The sequence below is a fragment of the Sarcophilus harrisii genome, chromosome X (assembly GCF_902635505.1).
Source record: "Sarcophilus harrisii chromosome X, mSarHar1.11, whole genome shotgun sequence".
Lineage (NCBI taxonomy): Eukaryota > Metazoa > Chordata > Mammalia > Dasyuromorphia > Dasyuridae > Sarcophilus > Sarcophilus harrisii.
Window position 1 is genome coordinate 61,167,465 of NC_045432.1, and position 20,650 is coordinate 61,188,114.

General features: G+C 35.4%; 1 protein-coding gene across 2 annotated transcripts in view; it reads right to left on the reverse strand.

Annotated features, from left to right (window-relative positions):
- CHM (CHM Rab escort protein) overlaps positions 1 to 20,650 on the reverse strand; it is a 184,566-nt gene that overhangs the window by 22,158 nt on the left and 141,758 nt on the right. For both annotated transcript variants that reach the window (XM_023507023.2, XM_031944598.1), the window contains exon 13: positions 3,829 to 3,930. In XM_023507023.2, coding sequence (XP_023362791.1) covers positions 3,829 to 3,930 — 102 coding nt within the window. The remainder of the gene's footprint in view (positions 1 to 3,828; positions 3,931 to 20,650) is intronic.

Consider the following 20,650-nt stretch of genomic DNA (forward strand, 5'->3'; position numbering starts at 1 on the left):
AGAAATTTTGGTACCCAAATTTACCAAGAGTGAGCAATTGATCACTTTTGGACAATTTTGACCTAACATAGTAGCTGAAAGGTCTAGCATAGATTCAGATCAACACTTCATAAAAATGAATGTCCTTTTTCAAAAGCTGAAATATTTAGGGGGTAATAGACAGGAAAGGGAATGAGCACTGACACAGTACCTACTCAGTTGAGGATACTGAAGAAAACAGAGAGGAAATGACTTACCTGAAGTCACATAGCTAGTAAATGTCCAAGGCTGGATTTGAAATCAGGTTTTCTTGACTCCAGGTCCAACAGTTTTTCCACTGTGCTAACTACCTAACTGGATGTATGAAAGATAGTGTGACCCAAGAATAAATGTGAGAGATATTATGGAAATAAGATTAACAAGATCTGGCAACTGGTTGACACAGAAAGGAGGAGAAAATAAACAATGATGATTCTGAAGTTAAGAACCTGAATAACATAGAGAATGATAAAACCCTGAACAGAAATAGGAAACAGAAAACTTTTAAAGATGTTCATATTGTAAAGATGTTATGGAATAATATTCTGTAAGAAACGATCAACAGGATAATTTCAGAGAGACCTGGAGAGACTGACATGAACTGATGCTGAGTGAAACAACCAGAACGAGGAGAGCATCGTACATGGCAACAATAAGACTATATACAATGATCAATTCTGATGGACGTGGCTCTCTTCAACAATGAGATGATTCAAACCAGTTCCAATTATTCAGTGATGAAGAGAGCCATCTACATCCAGGGAGAGGACTGAGGGAACTGGGTGTGGATCACAATATAGCATTTTCCCTCTTTTCTGTTGTTTGCTTGCATTTTTGTTTTCCTTCTCAGGTTTTTTTTCTTTCTAGATCCGATTTTTCTTGTGCAGTAAGATAACTGTATGGATACGTATACATATATTAGATTTAACATATATTTTAACATGTATTGGACTACCTGCCATCTAGGGGAAGGGGTGAGGGAAAGGAGGGGAAAATTTGAAACAGGTTTTGCAAGGGTCAACGGTGAAAAATTACCCATGCCTCTGTATTGTAAATAAAAAACTATTTAAAAAAAAAAAAAGTTAAAAGACCCACATGTGCAAAAATGTTTTTGACAGCCCTTTTTGTAGTGGCAAGGAACTTGAAACTGAGTGTATGCCTATCAGCTAGAAAATGGCTGAATAAGTTAAGGTATACTAATGTCATGGAATATTATTGTTCTATAAGAAATAATCAGCAGGATGATTTCAGAGGGGCCTGAGGAGACTTATATGAACTGATGCTGGGTGAAGTGAGCAGAACCAAGAGTACTGTGTACAGTAACAACAAGATTATACAATGATCAATTCTGATAGATGTGACTCTTTTCAACAATAAGGTAATTCAGGCCAATTCCAATAGACTTGTGATGGAGAGAGCCATCTGTAGCCAGAGAGAGGACTATGGGGACTGAATGTGGACCTAATATTTTCACCCTTTTTGTTAGTGTTTTTTTTTTTTTTCCTTTTTGATCTGATTTTCCTTGTGCAGCATGATAATTGGGGAAATATATATAAGAATCACACGTTTAACATATATTTGTCTAGGGGAAGGGGTGTGGGAAAGAGAGGGAGAAAACATTTCGAACACAAGGTTTCGCAAGAGTGAATGCTGAAAAATATCTTTGCATATATTTTGAAAATAAAAAAACTATTATTAAAAAAAAAGATATTGATGCTGGGGGTGGGGTGCATGGAGTCAGGAGAGAGAATGAGTTCCATTTAGGACACTGTGAATTTGAAACGTCTACGAGACATTTAAAGAAGATACCTATGAAATAGGTAGAGATGAATGAGTAGCATTCAGGGAAGAGATATTAGGGCAGGATATTAGACAGGATAAATATGGGAGCCCTCTGTGTAGAGATGACACATTACACAAAATCCAAGCAAGCTGGATAGCAAGGGCAACCCTACAGGTATTTTTATGGCAAGTGGTCAAATAACTATTATTCTTAAGAGGAGGTAATTGTTTTCTACCAAAAATACATGGAGTAACCATATGACAATGTTGACCTAACACATACGCTTCTGAAATTCTGCAGTTTGAAATGAAAAGTAAACATGAGTTGGGCGGGGGGGGGGGGGGAATCCGTTCATTTAGCATCTATTTTGAAATAATAATTTCAGGGTTTTAAAAACAATTTCTAACAAATGCTTGTTAATATACAGATTAAATTCATCAGTCTATGAAAACAGAGTTCTCTCTGCAAAGAGCAATGCATTTTAATATATTAAAAGTTCTTCTGCCTTAGAAAGTTCCTTCTTCCTCATTTAGGCAGGAAAATGAATCGAGTCCTGTTCTCCAGGTGACTTTGCCTCTTTGACCTGCCATGGCCCAGTGCTCACTTTATCTGGTGATTCATTTTCAAGAACTCCAACAGTATTTGTTCTGACATTTTAATTAAAATACGACCACTACCTCATCCTGATGATAAAAAGGCCCATGTGTCAGTGAAAACTAGCTTTTCAGTGCCTCGGTGCACCTGAGGACCCTTCTGATCTCGGAATTCTTACTAAAGAATTTCAGTCAGGTTCTAAACAATACATCATTTCAAAATGGGATCACTTTAAACATTAAGATTAATGTTTTTTTTTAATGGCTAGAAGATTTAACTAAATGAACGTGCATTTGCTCTCCAAGCTGATTTTTTACAAATAACTACTATATATATATATATATTTTATAAAAAAAGATCCCTAAATGGTAGCTTCAGGGAAAGTATGCTCTTTGTGGTGGGTATTGACTATAGTAACAATCTTTACTGGAATGAGTGTGCAGAAAAAAGAATGAGCAAAGCCTGAGGCATCATGTACAAAGTTCGCAGTTTATGTAACCAAATTATTAATTTGATTAAAGCTAAAGGCTGAAAATATAACTTTAAATTTCAATTAAGAATAATATCCTAGTGAAAATGGTGGTAACTTCATAATCAAAAGTTATAATAATAATCATTGACATTTCTGAAGCTTAAAAATGGGAAAAATCTTGATGTTTAGTAAAAAGCAAGTTAAATACCCACTCACAGCAAAATATACTTTCAGATTGGAGAATTTTACTCAGATAGTACAAAATAAAGTGAGTTAGTCCCGTCACCATTAGCATTTGAGAATGAAGCAATTTGTATTCTCTTATGTAAATGTATAAGCCCATCTATATTCCTCTGCATTAAGACAAAAAAACAAGGCATGCAGTAAGAGTACAAAAAGAGATTAAAACAGGAGAGAGGACACAGGACACACAGGCCATGTGAACAGACGGTACCAATCAAAGGAAATAAAGAACTAGAAACGAACCAAGGGAACAAGATTCTAATATGAACCCCTAGCAGGGACATGGATACTCATTCGAAGGAAATACTAATTTAAAGGGTCATTTCTGTTGCTATACATAAAAAATAAACAGACTCATTGCTTTAGTTGCCCTCTTGTGGCCAAACGTCGATAATGCAAAGATGTTTTTTTTTTTCCCTACATGATTTCTCAAAAGGATTGTTACATTAAAAAAAAAAAAAAAACAAAGTCCAAGTGATGTACTCGGTGAAGATCCTGGATGATCAGGAAGCACTGCCACACATTTCTTATGTTTTGCTAATAATGAGCATTATTACTATTTTTTTTAATTTCACTGAATTGATAAGAGCCCCATCTCCATCATTCTAATAGAGTGCTTGTAAAACCTGGCACATTGCATTTCAGGAGATAACTAAAAGGAAAATTCAGATACAAAGTGAAAGTATCTTTCTATCAAGAATGGCCAGAATATTCTTACCCAGCTCTGCCTCAGCATACGGAGTGAACAATTTCTGCACAACTGACTCTAAATCTTCTCTTGCTGTTTTCTTTGAGGACGGACAAGTCAAATGAACGAGATCTATTCAAATGCAGGGGAGAAGGGAATAGAAAGAAAAAACTAGGTTAGTATATTTGAATCCTGGCTTGTATATCTCCAAAATCTGGCTGTATATCTGCAGCGATTGGGTATTCTCTGATACAGGGATACAAGCACTTAAATATGCCAACCCTAGGTTTAGTAATGGAATCCTTTATATTCACTGAACAAGTTTATTTTTTTCAAAGCAGATTTCTAAATCTAACATTACAAAAACAAATTACCACTTCAGCCCCCATTAACTTAGAATTTGCTAGATTTGTTATATACCATTTATGAAAAAAAGTGATTTTTGTTCTACTAAATAAACTATAGAAGAGATTAAGATTTTAATTATTTCAAGTAAATTTTTAAAGTACTCTAGAAAAACCCAAAAACACATGAATCACTGATAGGTTAATAACAATTTATGGATTTATTAAACTGTATCCACAAAGACTTCCATTTAATGATATATTTTGTTGGCTTAGTTTGAATGTGATGCGCTTGATGACGAACATGTATGAATTAAAGTTCATCTGAAACTCAGACTATTCACTAAATAAAAATCTCCTCTTCAATAATTTTGAGTGAATAAGGTTTTACTCTAATTGTTTTTTATGAAATCCAAAGCCCTGATTTTAAAGCTCAGTTGTTTTTGTTTTTTCAGGCTAAAGAGCATCACAAATTTAAAGAAGACATTTCTTGGCAAAGTACAATATTGCACAAGAAAGAGAAAGGATCCAAGATTCAATTCAACAAGTTCGTTAAGTGTCCGTTGTGGCAAAGAGATGTCGCAGACGTAATGTTGAAAATCTCACAGCAAGTAGATCCCTAAATGTAGGAAAGGGTTTGTGGTAACAGTAATATAGTGGCAAAAGGGAGATCCTAGATTCTAGCACCACATCAATACCAATTCCCACACTATATTGAGGATGATCCATTTTTGTGGCCCCCTTGGCTACCACATCCCCTTTCTTGTCCAGAGTCACTCTAGTCTACTGAGTAGGAATCCCTTCGCTGCCCAATTCTGTAATGGAAATCAATGTATGAAAGTATATAAGGTTATAAGAATTCATTTACAAATAATTTAGCTAGAAAGTATTTTTTAATGACAGAGATATTCAATACTTATGCTCGTTATGCTCAACTCTCTTAGCTTTTTATCTTTGTGCCCCATTTGTCACCAGAGGCCCAAATCCAAAGTCTCCCGAAAGAGCAGTGTTACTTAAGCAGAATTTGTCATATTTATGAAAATACTGCAGTGATTCCCAGCACAAGTTTTGGAACATGCTAGGAAAATTATTAGTTATCTCAAAGGTCACCTCAACAACTCTCATGTTCAATTTAATTTTATTTCACTGAAATAGAAATATGCTTGAGAACTTTTTTCATGGGGAGAAAGAGAACAAAGGTCAAGATCAAAGAGGGTCTTACAGGTCTAAAGAATGAAATACTTTTTGGCATATTATCATTTCGCTATAGTAGCTTATCTTTCTCTTTTAAATATTCAACCACTTGGTAACATGTGCTTTCCATCTAAAAAAAAAAGTCTACTTTCTTTAAAGAGTAATTTTTGTGTGTGTGGTGGTGATGAGTTGTTCCACCAAAAAAGCACTTACGAAATATTTTAAGATCAATCAATAGGCATTTCATAAGATCTTATGTGCCAGGCGTAGTCCCAGGCTCTGGGCACATAAAGACAAAACCCATAATGTCTCCTGCCTCTGAAAAGCTTTGTTTCCATTAGGGAGAAGCAACATGCCCACATATGAGCACATACAAAATCATCACAAAGTTAGTATACAGGATTTTCCCCCCAGAGGATGAAAGGTGAGATCGAAAAGTGTCTCACAGAGAGGAATAACACTTAAAGGACCTCTGAAGGAAAGTGGGACTTCTAGGAAATACAAGTTACCAAGGAATGCGTTTTCAGGAATCAGGGATGGCCAATGCAAAGGCAAAGAGACTGGAACTGGAATGGCATAGGTGAGAAACAGCAAATAGGCCAGTGGGTGCAGCAAGGAGAATAATGTGTAATAAGAGAAAAACACCAAGACTTCTGCCTGCAGTCTCAATTTTCCAGTTCCTTTCTATCCAATTAAACCTGACTACATTATTAAAAGTCTAACCATTCACGGGAAAATTCAGAGGATTAACATGAATTCACATGAGTATCTTAATAACTTGAAGAAAATGTACTTTTGAAAAATCTCCTACGGGTTATATTAGCTCTGCCAAATGGGAACTCACTCTCTCTGCTTCCCCCATCTCTCTCTGTCTCTCTCCCCATCCATATCTCTTTCTCTTTTTTAATTTTCTCCGTCTCTCTCCCCCACCCCCATATTTCTTTCTCTCTTTTCTATTTTTCTGTCTCCCTTCCCCTCCTCTCTTCCATATATATTAAATATACACATGATTTACACAGTTCCCCATGTCCTACCTGCGCACCGAAATACAGAGCAGTTTTATCCTCTGATTTAAGCTGGATATATGAACTCATTCTCCCCCTCCCCCGTGCTCCTTTTAAACCTGTGATAATTTCTTTTTCTTATTACCTAAGTCGCCTCCTTGCCTCCTCCTCCTCATCTTTTTTCTCCAGTTCTCCTTGAATGACAGCTGGCCTGAAGCTGCATTCTTCTTTCATTCCCAATATTTCTATAATGGTTGCTTAGACTCCCTCCCTGCTAAGAGGCCGGCTGCCCAGGCCAGCTTTGTGCCTCTGCCCATACCCCAGCAGGTGCTCCTTGGCCATGGATAAAACCATGGCTTAGCCAAAGATTTCCATAATGCCTGGCAATAATCTCCTGTATCTCACTGAACACGTTAGCATCAACACTCAATTACTCAAGCTGCATCTCCAGGGGCTAGAAAATATACACTAACAGAAAATCCTTGAAACAGTTTCTATTTGTTGTGATAATATAGTCATAGTCATATTCAGACACACAGATATCACCAGAAAGAGATTTCTCAGCCTCCATAGAAAATCTGCAAAGTAAATAACCTACTTATTTAAACCCCTACTCCCTTTAGGTTCTAATATGCGATTTTACAATGCCATGATTGTCTCGAACCCTCTTCAAAATAATTTCTTCCTGTAAATTCATTGCAAATCCAATAAGGACTTATCCAAGGCTGGAAGAAAAAAAAAAAAAAAAAAAAACCATGCTTCAGAGGCTCTGCTTTCCCACTCTCTCAAACATCCCCTTCTTTTTTGCCCAGGCTTTTTGTTCTTCTCCATTGTACCTAACATTTACTTTGCTCAATAAAGGCTCAACAACAACCAATGGGCTGGGGCAAAGTACACTTTTCCCTAATGATGACATTTCATTAGTATCAATAATGACAATTACTACCATGTGAATCCAGTAGAATCAGTAACTATGGAAACCTTTCTCCCTGGCCTCACATAAGAGTATAAAAGGCTTGAGGGTCCATTAAAAAACCCAAGCTCTTTTGTACGCGTTGCTCCTTCTACCTCATCTGGTAACTTTTGTTCAAAGGTTTAATGGATTCGAAAATTACAAAATGAGTTTCCTGTTAGTGGTCTTTTGTCTACAATAGTGCTAGTGTATCTACCCATGGTAGATATGTGGAGGCAACAGAGAAACCCTGAAAGGAAAAAGCCTTAATTCAGAGTGCACAAGTGATACTTGAAGAAGCATAAGGACTGGGGAGCCAACAACATTCAGACAAGCGAATGAGCGACTCTGAAGTGACGGTGATGAAAACATCAAAAATCTTCAAGGTAGAAGCTATTCAACGTGAAACTGAGGGCAAAAGCAATGTGTTAACTCTCTAACAACGTACTTGCAACACTGCTGGCCCATGTCCCAAATTCTTTTCCCATTCAGAGTCTTAATACAGCCATACGCTTAAAATGAACAGAGTTAACAAACGGACGATTTGAAACTACTTTGCGCGGCATCAAAAAACTTCCTAAAATACAATTCCATCAATGAGAAAATATCTCAAACGGACAACTTCAGCAGAAATGGAAACAGAACGAGAAACTTCTAAAAATACTAGGAATTTTGGAAAAAGCAAGGAATCTCTTTTTCTAACTTCCAGCACTACTCACTGTGCTGTAACAACACAGATAGAAACAGAGCAGCTTTGCTCAAAAACAGTGAAAATACCTGTCTCTGTGCTAGACAAATGGATTTGGATTTCAAACTCGGGGCAATGTTAATCGGGAAAATATAACACGCTCACCAAAGAAAGGATCCATCTAGCAATTTCTTTATGAATTACTGGTTGCACAGCACAAGTGTGAATACATGCAGACATATTCTTGCTAATGCTAAGAGACAAAGAATGGCATGTGAGGCAGGTACACTGTAACATTCAAGCACACAGTGGGCGATGCTGACTTCTCTAAAGAAAACAATGGAACATTCACATCAGCTTGTACATTCCCTAAAGAATTTAGAAAGCAATACAAGAAGTCAACTTAAGAACATAAGCTCAAGTATTTACTTTAGAAAATCAATTCTTGGCTTTATAACAGTATTAAGAATAAAGGAATTCATTTAAAAAATCAGGCAAAGGTCACAAAATCCAAAGAGCCTGGAAAGCCAATTGCTATAATTCTCTATTCGTACATTTATGAAGTACGCGGAATATTCTTTTACATCAGACAATAAGATAATTCAAGGATCTGATATTGTCATTAGATTCAAAACATACTGATTTGGTGAGGTGCAAATACTCCTTCTGCCGACCAACAGCTCACTCAGCCCCCTCTAAGATCTGGAGGAAAGAGAACTTTTGATTGCTAAGATGAAATTTAAGAGGGACAAACAAACTTTAAGATTTGTATTAAAAAAACACAAAAAATCCAACAACCCACTAACAACTTCCTAAGTACAGATGAGGCGTGTCTAGACAGCTGTTTCTTTAAAAGAGAACTGGGAATTCAAGAAGCCTTGCAAACTCAAACTGACAGTGTAATATGGCAGCCAAGAAAACTGATGTGATCTTAAAAAAGAAAAGGTCTAAAATCTCAAGGGAAGCAAATGATGAAAAAAATAGCAATGAAGCATGACTAGATTCGTCAGATCTCAAACTACATTATAAAGCACTAATCATCCAAACTCATTTATTTAATGAAAGAATGAGTCAGGAGAACAGACCAGAGAAGTAAGACTCAGAAATAAAAGAACAATCAGCAAGTCAGTCCATAAGCATTTACTATGGGCTAAGCACAGAGATCTAAGCACTGGGGATACAAAGGGCCAAAAATAATCCCTGCCCTTAAGGAGCTCACAGTCAAAAAGTAGAAACAACATGGAGATAACTAGGCACATACAAACAAATCTACAGTGGAAAGAAGAGGTTAGCTCGGAAAGGAAGGCAGTAAGCAGCTAGGGTGAGAGGGAAAGACCTCTTGCAGAAGGTACAGTATGAGTTGAGACTTGAAGGAAGGCAGAGAGACTCAGAGACAGAAGTTAAGAGAGAGAGACAGCAGGTCAGGCATGGGGCACTGCCTGTGCAAAGACCTGGACCACTAGGAGGACAGTAAGGAGGCCAGTGTGCCAGAGAGGGAAAATGTTTAAAAAGAATGGAAAAGTGGAAAGGAACCAGATTGTGAGAAGCTAGAAAAACAAAGGGGGGAGGAAGGGGGAAGAAAAGTGTGTGTGTGTGTGTGTGTGTGTGTGTGTGTAAAGTAAACAGTGGGAACAATTGGAAAGGATTACCCAAAGGTGTAGTATTTACATTCTAATGGGGGAGGAAAAGAAAAAAAAAAAAAAAACTGTCCCCAGGGAACTCTAAAGTCATCAAAAGTCACAGAAGGAGTTAAATAAGACAAAGGACCTGGGAGTGGGTTTTGTTAAGTTTTGACAGTTTTAAGAGAAGGGGAAAAGGAATAAAATAGGAAGGAAAGAAGGGAATTTATTATTTCATATAACTGGAGTATATAAAGAGAAAACTATAAAGAAGTGAGAACAGTGAGCATCTCTTGAAACCTTCATCTGAACTAGTTTAAAAAAAGGATAGAATACATGTCATCCAAAAAGAGTTTACTGGGGAAATACATTCAACGCAACAAAAAAACAAGAGGGAAGTGCGAGTGGGGAGAAGGGTGAAGGAGAGAAAGAGTAGACTGGGGGAAAGATGAAGCCTAAGCAAAAGAAACTCTAGCCTCAAATGATGGATCATGAAAGGGGTTTAAAAAGAAAGAGTAACAATAAATGATTGTGTCTGGGCGAAAGGAAGAGAAGCGGGGCAGAGGAGTAGAAATAGAGAGTATGAAGCAGAGATCAGGAGTGTCAGGTCCACTTTCCTTCTGACTTTCCATCCTCTTCTTTTTTGTAAAGAGGGGGAGCAGGGGACAAAGAGAACAGGATAGAGGGAACTGCACAATTAACGATGAGAACATTTTACATGAATAAGATGAATTCACCCACAACGCAGGATAGCAGAACAGATTAAGAAAACAATCAAATAAGAAATTGTTTATCAAAAAACACACTTGAAACAAAGATTCAAGTCCAGTTATAAAAAGGGACTAGAGCAAAATATATTAGGCTCCATCCAAATTTTAAACAACAGAAGTAGCGATCATTATTCCAGATAGCAAGGGAAAATTAATAATGGATTTGGTGAAAAGAGAAAGGAAAATGCATTAGGCTGAAGGGAATCATAATCATCAATATGTTGCCATATATGCACCAAATGGGCTAGCATCTAAAAACTTAAAAGTTTGACAACTTGTAGGGAGAAATTAGGAGTAAAATTGTAATATTGGGGAACCTCAAATGTACTTTTGAGAGCTAGTCAAGTAAAACAAAGAAAGGAAGGTAGGAAAGAAGGGAAGGAGGGAGGAAAGAAGGGAGGAAGGGAGGAACAGAAAAAGAGAGACACCTGAAAAGAATTTTTGAAAAGTGATAGCTCTTTGGTGATCACTGAATGGGAATAGAAAAAACACATTTCTCAATTGTGCACACTTTTATAAAAATCAGCCATATAAAATCAAATGTGAAAAAGCATAATATTAAACATATGCTTTATTAAATATAGCACAAAAATAAAAATTATATTCAGTAAAGTGTAATTGGAGAAAGAATTAAAATTGGAAACCAAATAATCTTAGATGAATTGGTGGTTCAAAAAACAAATCCTAGATAATTTTTTTTTAAAGACAACAATGTGACAGCATGCTAACTTTTATGGGATACAACCAAAGTAATCCTTAGATAAAAATTTCTCTCTCTAAACCAGTAGTTCTTAACTTTTTTTTCTGACACAGAATGCTATGAGAATTTGGCAAAGCCTATGGACATCTCAAAATTTTTAAATGCGTATCACAAAATATATAAGATTACTAAGAACATCAGTTATAATGAAAGTGTTATCAAAAATAAATCACAGACCCCAGCAAAAGAGGAAAAAAAAAATCAATGAGTTGGACTTGCAACTAAAAATGCTAAAAGTAAATAAATAAACAAATAAATAAATAAAGCCAAAAAACCCTCACCAGTTAAAAACTCCAAATATATAAATAGATAATAAAAATTCTGAGAAACAAAGAGAAGATTAATAAAACGAAAACCAAAAATCCCCACTGAATTAGGAAATAAAACAAGAGCTGCTTTTTGAAAACTACTGATAAAGCATTAGTTAATCTGATTTTTTAAACAAAAAGAAAATCAAATTACCAACATAAAGAAATAAAAAAACAAAAATTCACAAGAATTCATAAGAAATTATCAAAAACTATCTTACCCAGCTATATGTCAACAGGACACAAGTAAAATGAAATGGATTAATATATTAAATGATATAAAATGTTAAAATTAAAAGAATAGACAGAGAATTCAAATGACTCAATTTCGAGGAAAGAAACTGAACAAGGCACAATTGAAATCCCAAAGGGAAAAAAAAATCTGGGACCAGATGGCTTTGCAAGTGAATTCTATCAAATATTCAAACAACAATTTATTCCAATATTGCAGAAACTGCAAAATGAAAAGAAAAGGGCTCCTACTAAATTCCTTCTAGGATATAAATATTGTTTTGATACTTAAGCCAGGGAAATTCAATATGGAAAAAGAAAATGATAGAACAAAATCTCTAATGAATACAGATGCAAAAATTTTAAATATTAACAAAGAGACTAAAACAACATAAAAAATTATATGTTATGCCGAGAATAGATTTGTACCAGGAATGCAGTGCCACTTCAATATTAGGGAAACTAGAAATATAAGAGACGTGTATTAATAATGAGTACCTAAGCAGTCCTATGATTATATCAAAATATGCAAGAAAAAGCTTTTGTCAAAATATAACATCAATTTCTGTTAGAACATAAAAAACTAGCAAACAGAAATAAATTGACTTTTCCCATAACATAGTAAATGGCATCTATTTAAAAGCAAGAGTCAAAATCATAAGTAAAAGGAATACATTATAGGCCTTTTCTTGTAAAAATGGGGTAAAGCAAGGATATTCATAGTGCTAGTTATAACAAGAAAATAAAAAGGAATCAAGGGGAAATAGGCAAAGAAGGGGAAAAATCTACTTTTATGCTGATATTCTGGTCTATACACAGAACTCTTTCTCGAATCCTAACTGAGATATTCTTAACTTGAGGCCCATGAATTTGTTCTTTTTAGGATTTTAATTAAGTGTACTTCAATATAATTGGGTTTCTTTGTAACCATAAGGCTTGCATTTTATACATTTAAAACATTATTCTGAGAATGGATTCACAAGCTTCACCAGACTACCAAAAGAGTCAACCAAACACAAAAAAGTTAAGAACTACTGCCCTAAATCGACTAGAAAATTAATTGAAATAATAAATTCAGCTAAGTTGCAGGAAACAAAATAAATCCACAAAACCACCAGCATTTCAGTATATTACCAACAAAACAGCACGAAGAGAAATTCCATTTTAAAATATTGATATGCAAAATATTTGGAAGTCTATGTATAAAAACACACACGAAAACTATAGAATACAGTTACAAAACACTTTATGAAAAGAAATAGACATAATTAGAGAAATATTAAATGCTCCTAGATAAGCTGAGCAAACATAATAAAAATCATCATACTACCTAAATTAATTTACTTTTATTTATTCAGTACCATACCAAACTACCAAAGAATCACTTCAGACAGTTAGAAAAGAATAATAACAAAATTTATCTGGAGGAACTGAGGTCAAGATTCCCAAGACAGATACTGAATAAAAGCAGGAAGAGGGCCTAGCAGTACTAAAACTAAAATTATACTCTGAAGGAGAACTCATCAAAACTATGTGATACTGGTTGGAAAACAGAGAAGTTAATCAGTGAAACAATCTACTGAACTAAATGAATACAGTAGCTTAGTGCTAGATTAGCTCCTGAGAACAACTCACTATTGGACAAAAACTAGAAAGCAGTCTAGCAGAAATTAGGTTTTGACCAATGCCTCCTGCCATACACCAAGATAAGCTCCAAATAGGCACATGACTTAGACATAAAAGGTCACATTGTAAACAAATTAGAGGACCAAGGAAGAAATTACATTTTGGATCTATGAATAGAGGAAAAGTCCATGACCAAATAAGGAATAGAGAGGATTTCAGAAAGCAAAATGGACATATCAATGCAGTTAAAATGAGAAGAGAAAGTTACCTGGGACAAAATCTTTACAGAAAGTTTCTCTACTAAAGGGCTCTTCCTATGATTCAAATCTATCCGAATAAGATCCATTTCCCAAGTGATGAATGACCAATAAATAGAGACAGGAAGTTTTCTTTTTAAAAATTCTTAAGCACACATACAAAAAAGCATTTCTATAGACGCAACAAAACACAAAAACAGTAAGATATGAAACTATTGATCTCTATTCCAAATTGATACATGTGTGTTATACAAAACATATACATGTACGCACACACATACATATACAATATACATACTATTTTCAAAACTATTCTATTTGCCTTTACTTTAGAATTTTTTTTGGTTCTTTTTTGTGTATTTTTTTCCAAGTGTGATATAATACTACTGTACTATGATCAGGTTTCAGAGAAACCTGAGAGGACTTGTAGAAAGTGATGCAAAAATAAGTTAACAGAATCAGAACAATTTACAAAGTGACCACAATACTGTAAAAGTAACTAAATCTGAAAGACTTAGTAACTCTGCTTAACGTAGTAACTCTGCTTAACTCCAAAAGGCTCATGATAAAATATGCTTTTCCCCTTTATACAGAAAGCTGATGGATTTAGAGGGTAGACTGAAGAATATTTTTGGTTCTTTTCTTTACTTTTTATTCTTTTTTTAAACAACATGGAAAAAATGGAAATGTTCTACATGACTATATAAATGAATCTTGTTTTTCCTGTCTTCTCAACGGCTGGAGGAGCAGGGGTGGTAAGGAAAACTAGAATACAAAAAATATGAATAAAAAAGTCTCAGTGCTTTATAAAATAAAGTGAAATGAATTAAAAAATATAAAGAGGAATTTGAACAAGACAGAGTTCTAATGATAGGTAGTAAAAAGTAAGCAAGATCTGAACAAAATACAGTTAAAGTTATCTTAGTAACTTAATGCTACAAAATTCATTTTCATTTGTTAAAAATTTACTCTGAAACATACTATAACCACAAAGATACTAGAGAACACAGATAAGACGATACTTGTAGTGGCTAAGCCAGACCAGGAGAGTTAAATGTTAAATGTCAAACTCCTGGATTGCCAGCCAGCTTTTTGGGTGGATGATGTCCTCTCATTTTCTAGTGAGAGGACTAAGCACAGAACAGTCTAGATAAGAAATTTGTGCTGATGTAGTATGGCACTGATCATAGGAGAAACAGAAGTTGAAGACTATTATCAATCAACAAATATTTTACTGCCTAGTATGTGACCAGGATAGCTAGATGGTAGTACAGTGGATAAAGTGCCCAGCAGGTATCGGGACAAATCATCTTCTTGAGTTCAAAACCAGCTTCAGAAACATTCTTGCTTTGTGATGTTGAGTAAGTCACTTCACTCTGTTTGCCTCGGTTTCCTGATCTGTAAAATGAGCTGAAGATACCACCCCCTTAATCATACTACAACATTATTATATCACTCCAGTATCTTTTGCCAGGAAAACCCCAACTGGGATCACAAAGAGTCTGATGAGAATGAAAACAACTAAACAAAAGCATGTGACCAGCAAGAAAACCAAAAGGAAATCAAAAGAAAACCCTCAATTATTTATATGTAGAACATTTACACCACATGGCAAATGCTATCGCATATACCTGTTGGGTCACTTCAGTGTACCGCCAAACTGAGAATGTGCTCAGAGAATGTGAAATAATTCTAACAGAATCTAAAATACAAACACCTTCAACAATTCCCTCTTCCCATCGTTACTGGACCATATCAAGTTATGTGATTAATAAAACCCTGGGAATTCAGTTACTGGGGAGGCCTTGAACATTTACTAGAAAAGTCACCAGGTTTTATTGAGGACTTCCAAATTTTACAAATCTTAGAAATAAGCTAATTTGTTCATAAGTACATCTTATAAAAAGGAAACCTTTTTGGATTTAAAAAAAGTGAGCCACAAATCACCCAAGTTCACATCACTTTTTAAAAACCCCTTTTTATTACCACTGAGGGGCTAGCTATGAGTCACAAAGTCTCATCAGTATATATTTTGATTATGTTTGATTTACTCAGGTATAACTGCATTAGATACAGTGGTTGCCAACATCTGTCTTAAAGTAATTCGTCCAGCAGGAAGAAGGATGGGCTTACTTCATGATTCCATCATTACAGACTGCATTTTTAGGACAAGTGAAGGAGCTTGGTTCCACTCAGCTGGCAATGCCGATTATATGCCTGTCACTTATACAAGGTGATCAAAGACCAGGTATATTTGTATACTTTTGTTAAGTAATTGTTTAAAGGGAAAAACAGTCACTACAAAGCCTGGTTGAAGTTAATGATGAAAAAAATCCTGAAGATTTATGGAACCTATTCTCTTCTTAGAATTTTTTCTTTTCTATTACTAGACATTTTCATATTTTAAAAAATTTTTAAATGAGCAGTTATCACTAGTCAAGCATAAAATCTATTTACAAATGTAAAAACTCTCAAAATGCCTTGTCTAAATGTAGCCTAACAAAGACATTCAGAGAATAACCTAAAATAATTCCTTGAGATACAGACATTATTTGTAAAGAATCTAAACTGAAACAAATTCATATAAACTGAGCTATTTGCCTAAGTGTATGAGGCTGATTTTAGTTCAAAGCTATACTCTGAAGCCACTAGTAATAGTAGTGGTAATAATATAGTAATAATATATAACATATATTATAGATAATTTTACATCATATAATATAACAATTATACATTAATATATTAACTAATTAAATCAATATTAATACAATAGATTAATATATAATTGTTATGTTGTGGTTATTATAATATTGTTATAATTATTCTTAATTAAAATAATAATAGTACTAATAGAAGTGCACATTTATGTAGTACTTTCAGATTTGCAACAGTACATTCTGTCTTATCTCATTTGATTCTTACAACTCTGTGAGATAGGTGCTATAATTATTCCCAATTGATAGATGAGGAAACTGAAGCAGCCAAATATTAAGTGATTTGCCCAACTAGTAAATATCTGAGGCAGGATTAGAACTGAAGTTCCTCCCTGATTTCAGTTTTACCATTCTCTCCAGTTTGCTACCTGATATACCTAATAAACATTTTCATTTTCAACATGGTGATAAGAAATAGAATAAGTAATATAAAGGGTACCAAGATGAGAGAAGCACAGGCTGAAATGCATAGAAAACCATTCAGTTATATTCAAATAATGCATCTAGTTCTGCCGTCTGGGAACAAGCAGAACAAGTCTATGTGACAGTTCTTCAAACATCTGAAGACAACTATCATGCCTTCCCTAAACATTCTCTTCTTCAGGCTCAACATTCAGAGTTGCCTCAGCTGATCCTTTTCTGGCCCTTTACTATCCTCGTTATCAATGTTCTTTCTCAGATATGTCACACAGAATTGAACAAGATCATCCAGATATGCTGCTAGGGTAGAGAATGTTATAGCAGTCTATCACCTTCCTTTTCCAAGACATCAACCCCACCCCTCCTTTTTCTTCCTTAAACACAGCTGGAGATCATATTAATTTTCTTGCCCTCCAAAACTTACTGATAACTCATACAGACCTTGCAGTTTTCTCAAATTCTTTTTTCAAACTAATCACACCTTCCCTCGTCTGGTCCTTCTGAGGGTAAATTTTATAACCCAAGCATGAACCTATACATTTATCCATATTGAATTTCGTCTTCTTTGATCCTGTCCAATGTTGGCACATACTAAGATCTCTTTGAATCTTGACTATCTCCCGGTGTTAGCTTCCATTGATTTGTAATCTGTAAATCTGCTCAGCAGGTCATCAATGCACCATACTCTAATTGTATATTCGAGCTTTGCCAATTGCATCCCCAGTATTTAGCACAGTGCCATTAGTGCCATGCACATAGTGGGCTTGTTGAATTGCATGAAATTAATTTTTAAAAGGTTCAAAAAAGGGGGAAAAATCTCTTTAAGAAACATTTTAGAGTGGCTAATTAAAGTATAATCTTGAGCATTCTGTGTAAAATAGCTTCTATACAAACTGAAAGCTTCAAAGGAACAGAGAGTGGCCTAGCAGCAGGACTGCAGACCACAAGGATGACATAGTGTGATCTTTCTGCCAACTTTTTCTATTTCTGATGTCAAAGAAGAAAGATCAAGAGAGAAGAGCCTAAACAGAGACAAAAGGTGATTTGGGGGCCTTCCCTAAGATTAGCAAGAGAGTTCTATTTCAGGAGATACGCTAGCTAATTATTGAGGGAAAAGCAGTGATGTGAATAAGCCATGCCATCTCTGACTAGCAATAAAGGCAAGCAGCAGGAGCAAGGACCAAGGTTGCCAGGAGTCTGGAGAGGCAAGGCTCTGAACAGAAAGAAAAGCTTTCGTTAAGAACTCACTAACAAAAGTGAGTTAGTGACAAAAGTAGTCCTAGGTAAGTTTATTTAAAGCTTGATCTATGTTACACATTTTTTGCTCAGGGTAAAATTTACCGTGAGGTCTGTGGAACCAAACCTAAAGAAAGCACCACAGGTTACCTGATGCCAGCTGCCACGACTGGAGCTAAACAGACAGTCCTGAGAAGTAGATAATGAGTCTTGATAGCATGGGCCTTCCATTTTGAAATCTATCAAATGAACAGCCAAAAAACGTCAACTAGAAAATGGGAAGATTCACTAATTTTTTTTTCCAGGAAAAAAATATACATATATATATGAAAGGGAGTTGAGAAGCAATTCACTGTGGTCATAACTTTAACCTCTTCCCCTTTTGTATTACTACAATGACCTTCTAATTAGTTTTGGACATCCAGTCTCTCCCCTAGCCGATCAGTGCTTCACAGAGCTGCAGTAGTATGCCTTGGATCTGATCAAGTTACAGCCCTGCTCAACAATCTTCAGTGGCTCTTTATTGCCTCAAAGGAAACTCACAAATTCCTTAGATTGATAGTTAAGACCATCCATAAGCTGGGAACCTGACTTAAAGTCTTATTTCATGTTACTCTTCTTCCTAATACTATGTGCTAGGCAAAGTAGATTTCTGGCTGGCCCCTGAAAGTAACATTGCATCTTTCACCTTTGGACCTTTCCACAGGTCAGGATCCATGTCTGGAATGCATTCCCATATTCATTTCTCCCTTATTGAGCATCTTGTCATCTTCCTTAATTTTTCTGGAGCATTTCATCTCTTTTTTCAGTATCTTCATGCCATTTGTTGACTCTGGAGCTACCTTGTTATTTACAGGTTGTCTTTGCCATTAGAAAGTCAGCTCCTTGAGAACAGAAGCAGTGTTTTGCCTTTCTTTGTATCCCCAGAGGTTAGCACAGTACCAGGGACATAGTAAGCACTTAATAAATGCTTAGTGAATAAAGGTTTTTTTTTTTTTTTCATCATTCCAAATTTGTATTATATTATTGCACATAAGGGCATGTACTTCTACCTTTCCCTCCTCCAATACAAGCTTCTGAAGGGCGGGGATCATGCCATTATTATCTTGGCATCCTTGGGTGATTTACACAGAGTAGATGCCTAATTTTTGCTGAAGCTAGTTTTTATTTTCAAAAGATTTGTTTATATTTTTTGATAATAGCTTTTTATTTTCAAAATAGATGCAAAGATACTCCTCACCATTCATCCTTGCAAAACCTTTTCTTCTCAAATTTTCTCCCTCCCTTCCTCCCACCCCTGCCCTTACAGCAAGTAATCTAACATATGTTAAACATGTGTGATTCTATACATATTTCCATATTTATCATGCTGCACAGGAAAAATCAGATCAAAAAGGGAAAAAATGAGAAAGAGAAAAAAAAGAAGCAAGTAAACAACAACAAAAAAGGTGAAAATGCTATGTTCTGATCCACATTCAGTTCGTGTAGCCCTCTCTCTGGGTGCAAATGGCACTCTCTATCACAAGCCTCCTGGAAGTAGCCTGAATCACCTTATTGTTGAAAAGAGCTATGTCCATCAGAACTGATCATCATATAATCTTGCTGTTGTCATGTACAATGATCTCCTGGTTCTGCTCATTTCACTTAGCATAAGTTCATATAAGTCTCTCCAGACCTCCCTGAAATCATCATTTCTTATAGAACAATAGTATTCCATCACATTCATACACCATAATTTATTCAACCATTCTCCAAATGATGGGCATCCACTCAGTTTCCAGTCACTACAAAGGAGAATAATACAAATATTTTTGCACATGTGGGTCCTTTTCCCTCTTTTATGATCTCTTTGGGATACAGTTCCATTAGAGACACTATGGATCAAAGAGTCTGCACAGTTTGATAGCCCTTTAAACATAGTTCCAAATTGCTCTGCAGAATGGTTGGATCAATTCATAATTCCACCAACAATGTATTAGTGTCCCAGTTTTCCCAGATCCTCTCCAATAATTATCTTTTCCTGTCACCTTAGTCAATCTGACAGGTGTATAGTGGTACCTCAGAGTTGTCTTAATTTGCATTTCTCTCATCAATAGTGATTTAGAACATTTTTTCACACGAATAGAAATGGTTTTAATTTCTTCTTGTGAAAACTGTTCATATTCTCTGACCATTTGTCAATTAAACAATGGGTTGTATTCTTATACATTTGAGTAAATTCTCTCTATATTTTTAGAAATGAAACCTTTATCAGAACCCTGGGATGTAAAAATTTTTTCCCCTTCCCTTTTAATTTTGGTTGCACTGCTTTTGTTTTCCAAAAGATTTAATGCAGAAATACTGTCAAAGGATTCTGAAGCTACTGCTTTTGTTAAAAAGCTACCAGAATAGGAATAAATCTTATAACTTTACGGCTAAAGCAAAGGTTCTAATTTATCACCACAAAAGAAAAATAACTAGGAAGAATGGAGTCAAGATGGGACAGTAAGAAGAAGCATTTTTGCCTTGCTCACCAAATACACCTCTTCCATGACAATCTAGAAAATGCAGTAGACTGAATTTTGATCAGGAAAACAAGAAAAAAGTCACAATGAGTTATTTTTCCATCCTAGGGAAGCATAGGGAGACAAACGAGTTTGCAGACACTAGGGAAAGAGAATTGGACAACCTATCAAACAAGGGAACATTCCAACTCTCAGGGAAAGAATGAGGGCTGACATAGAACAGTG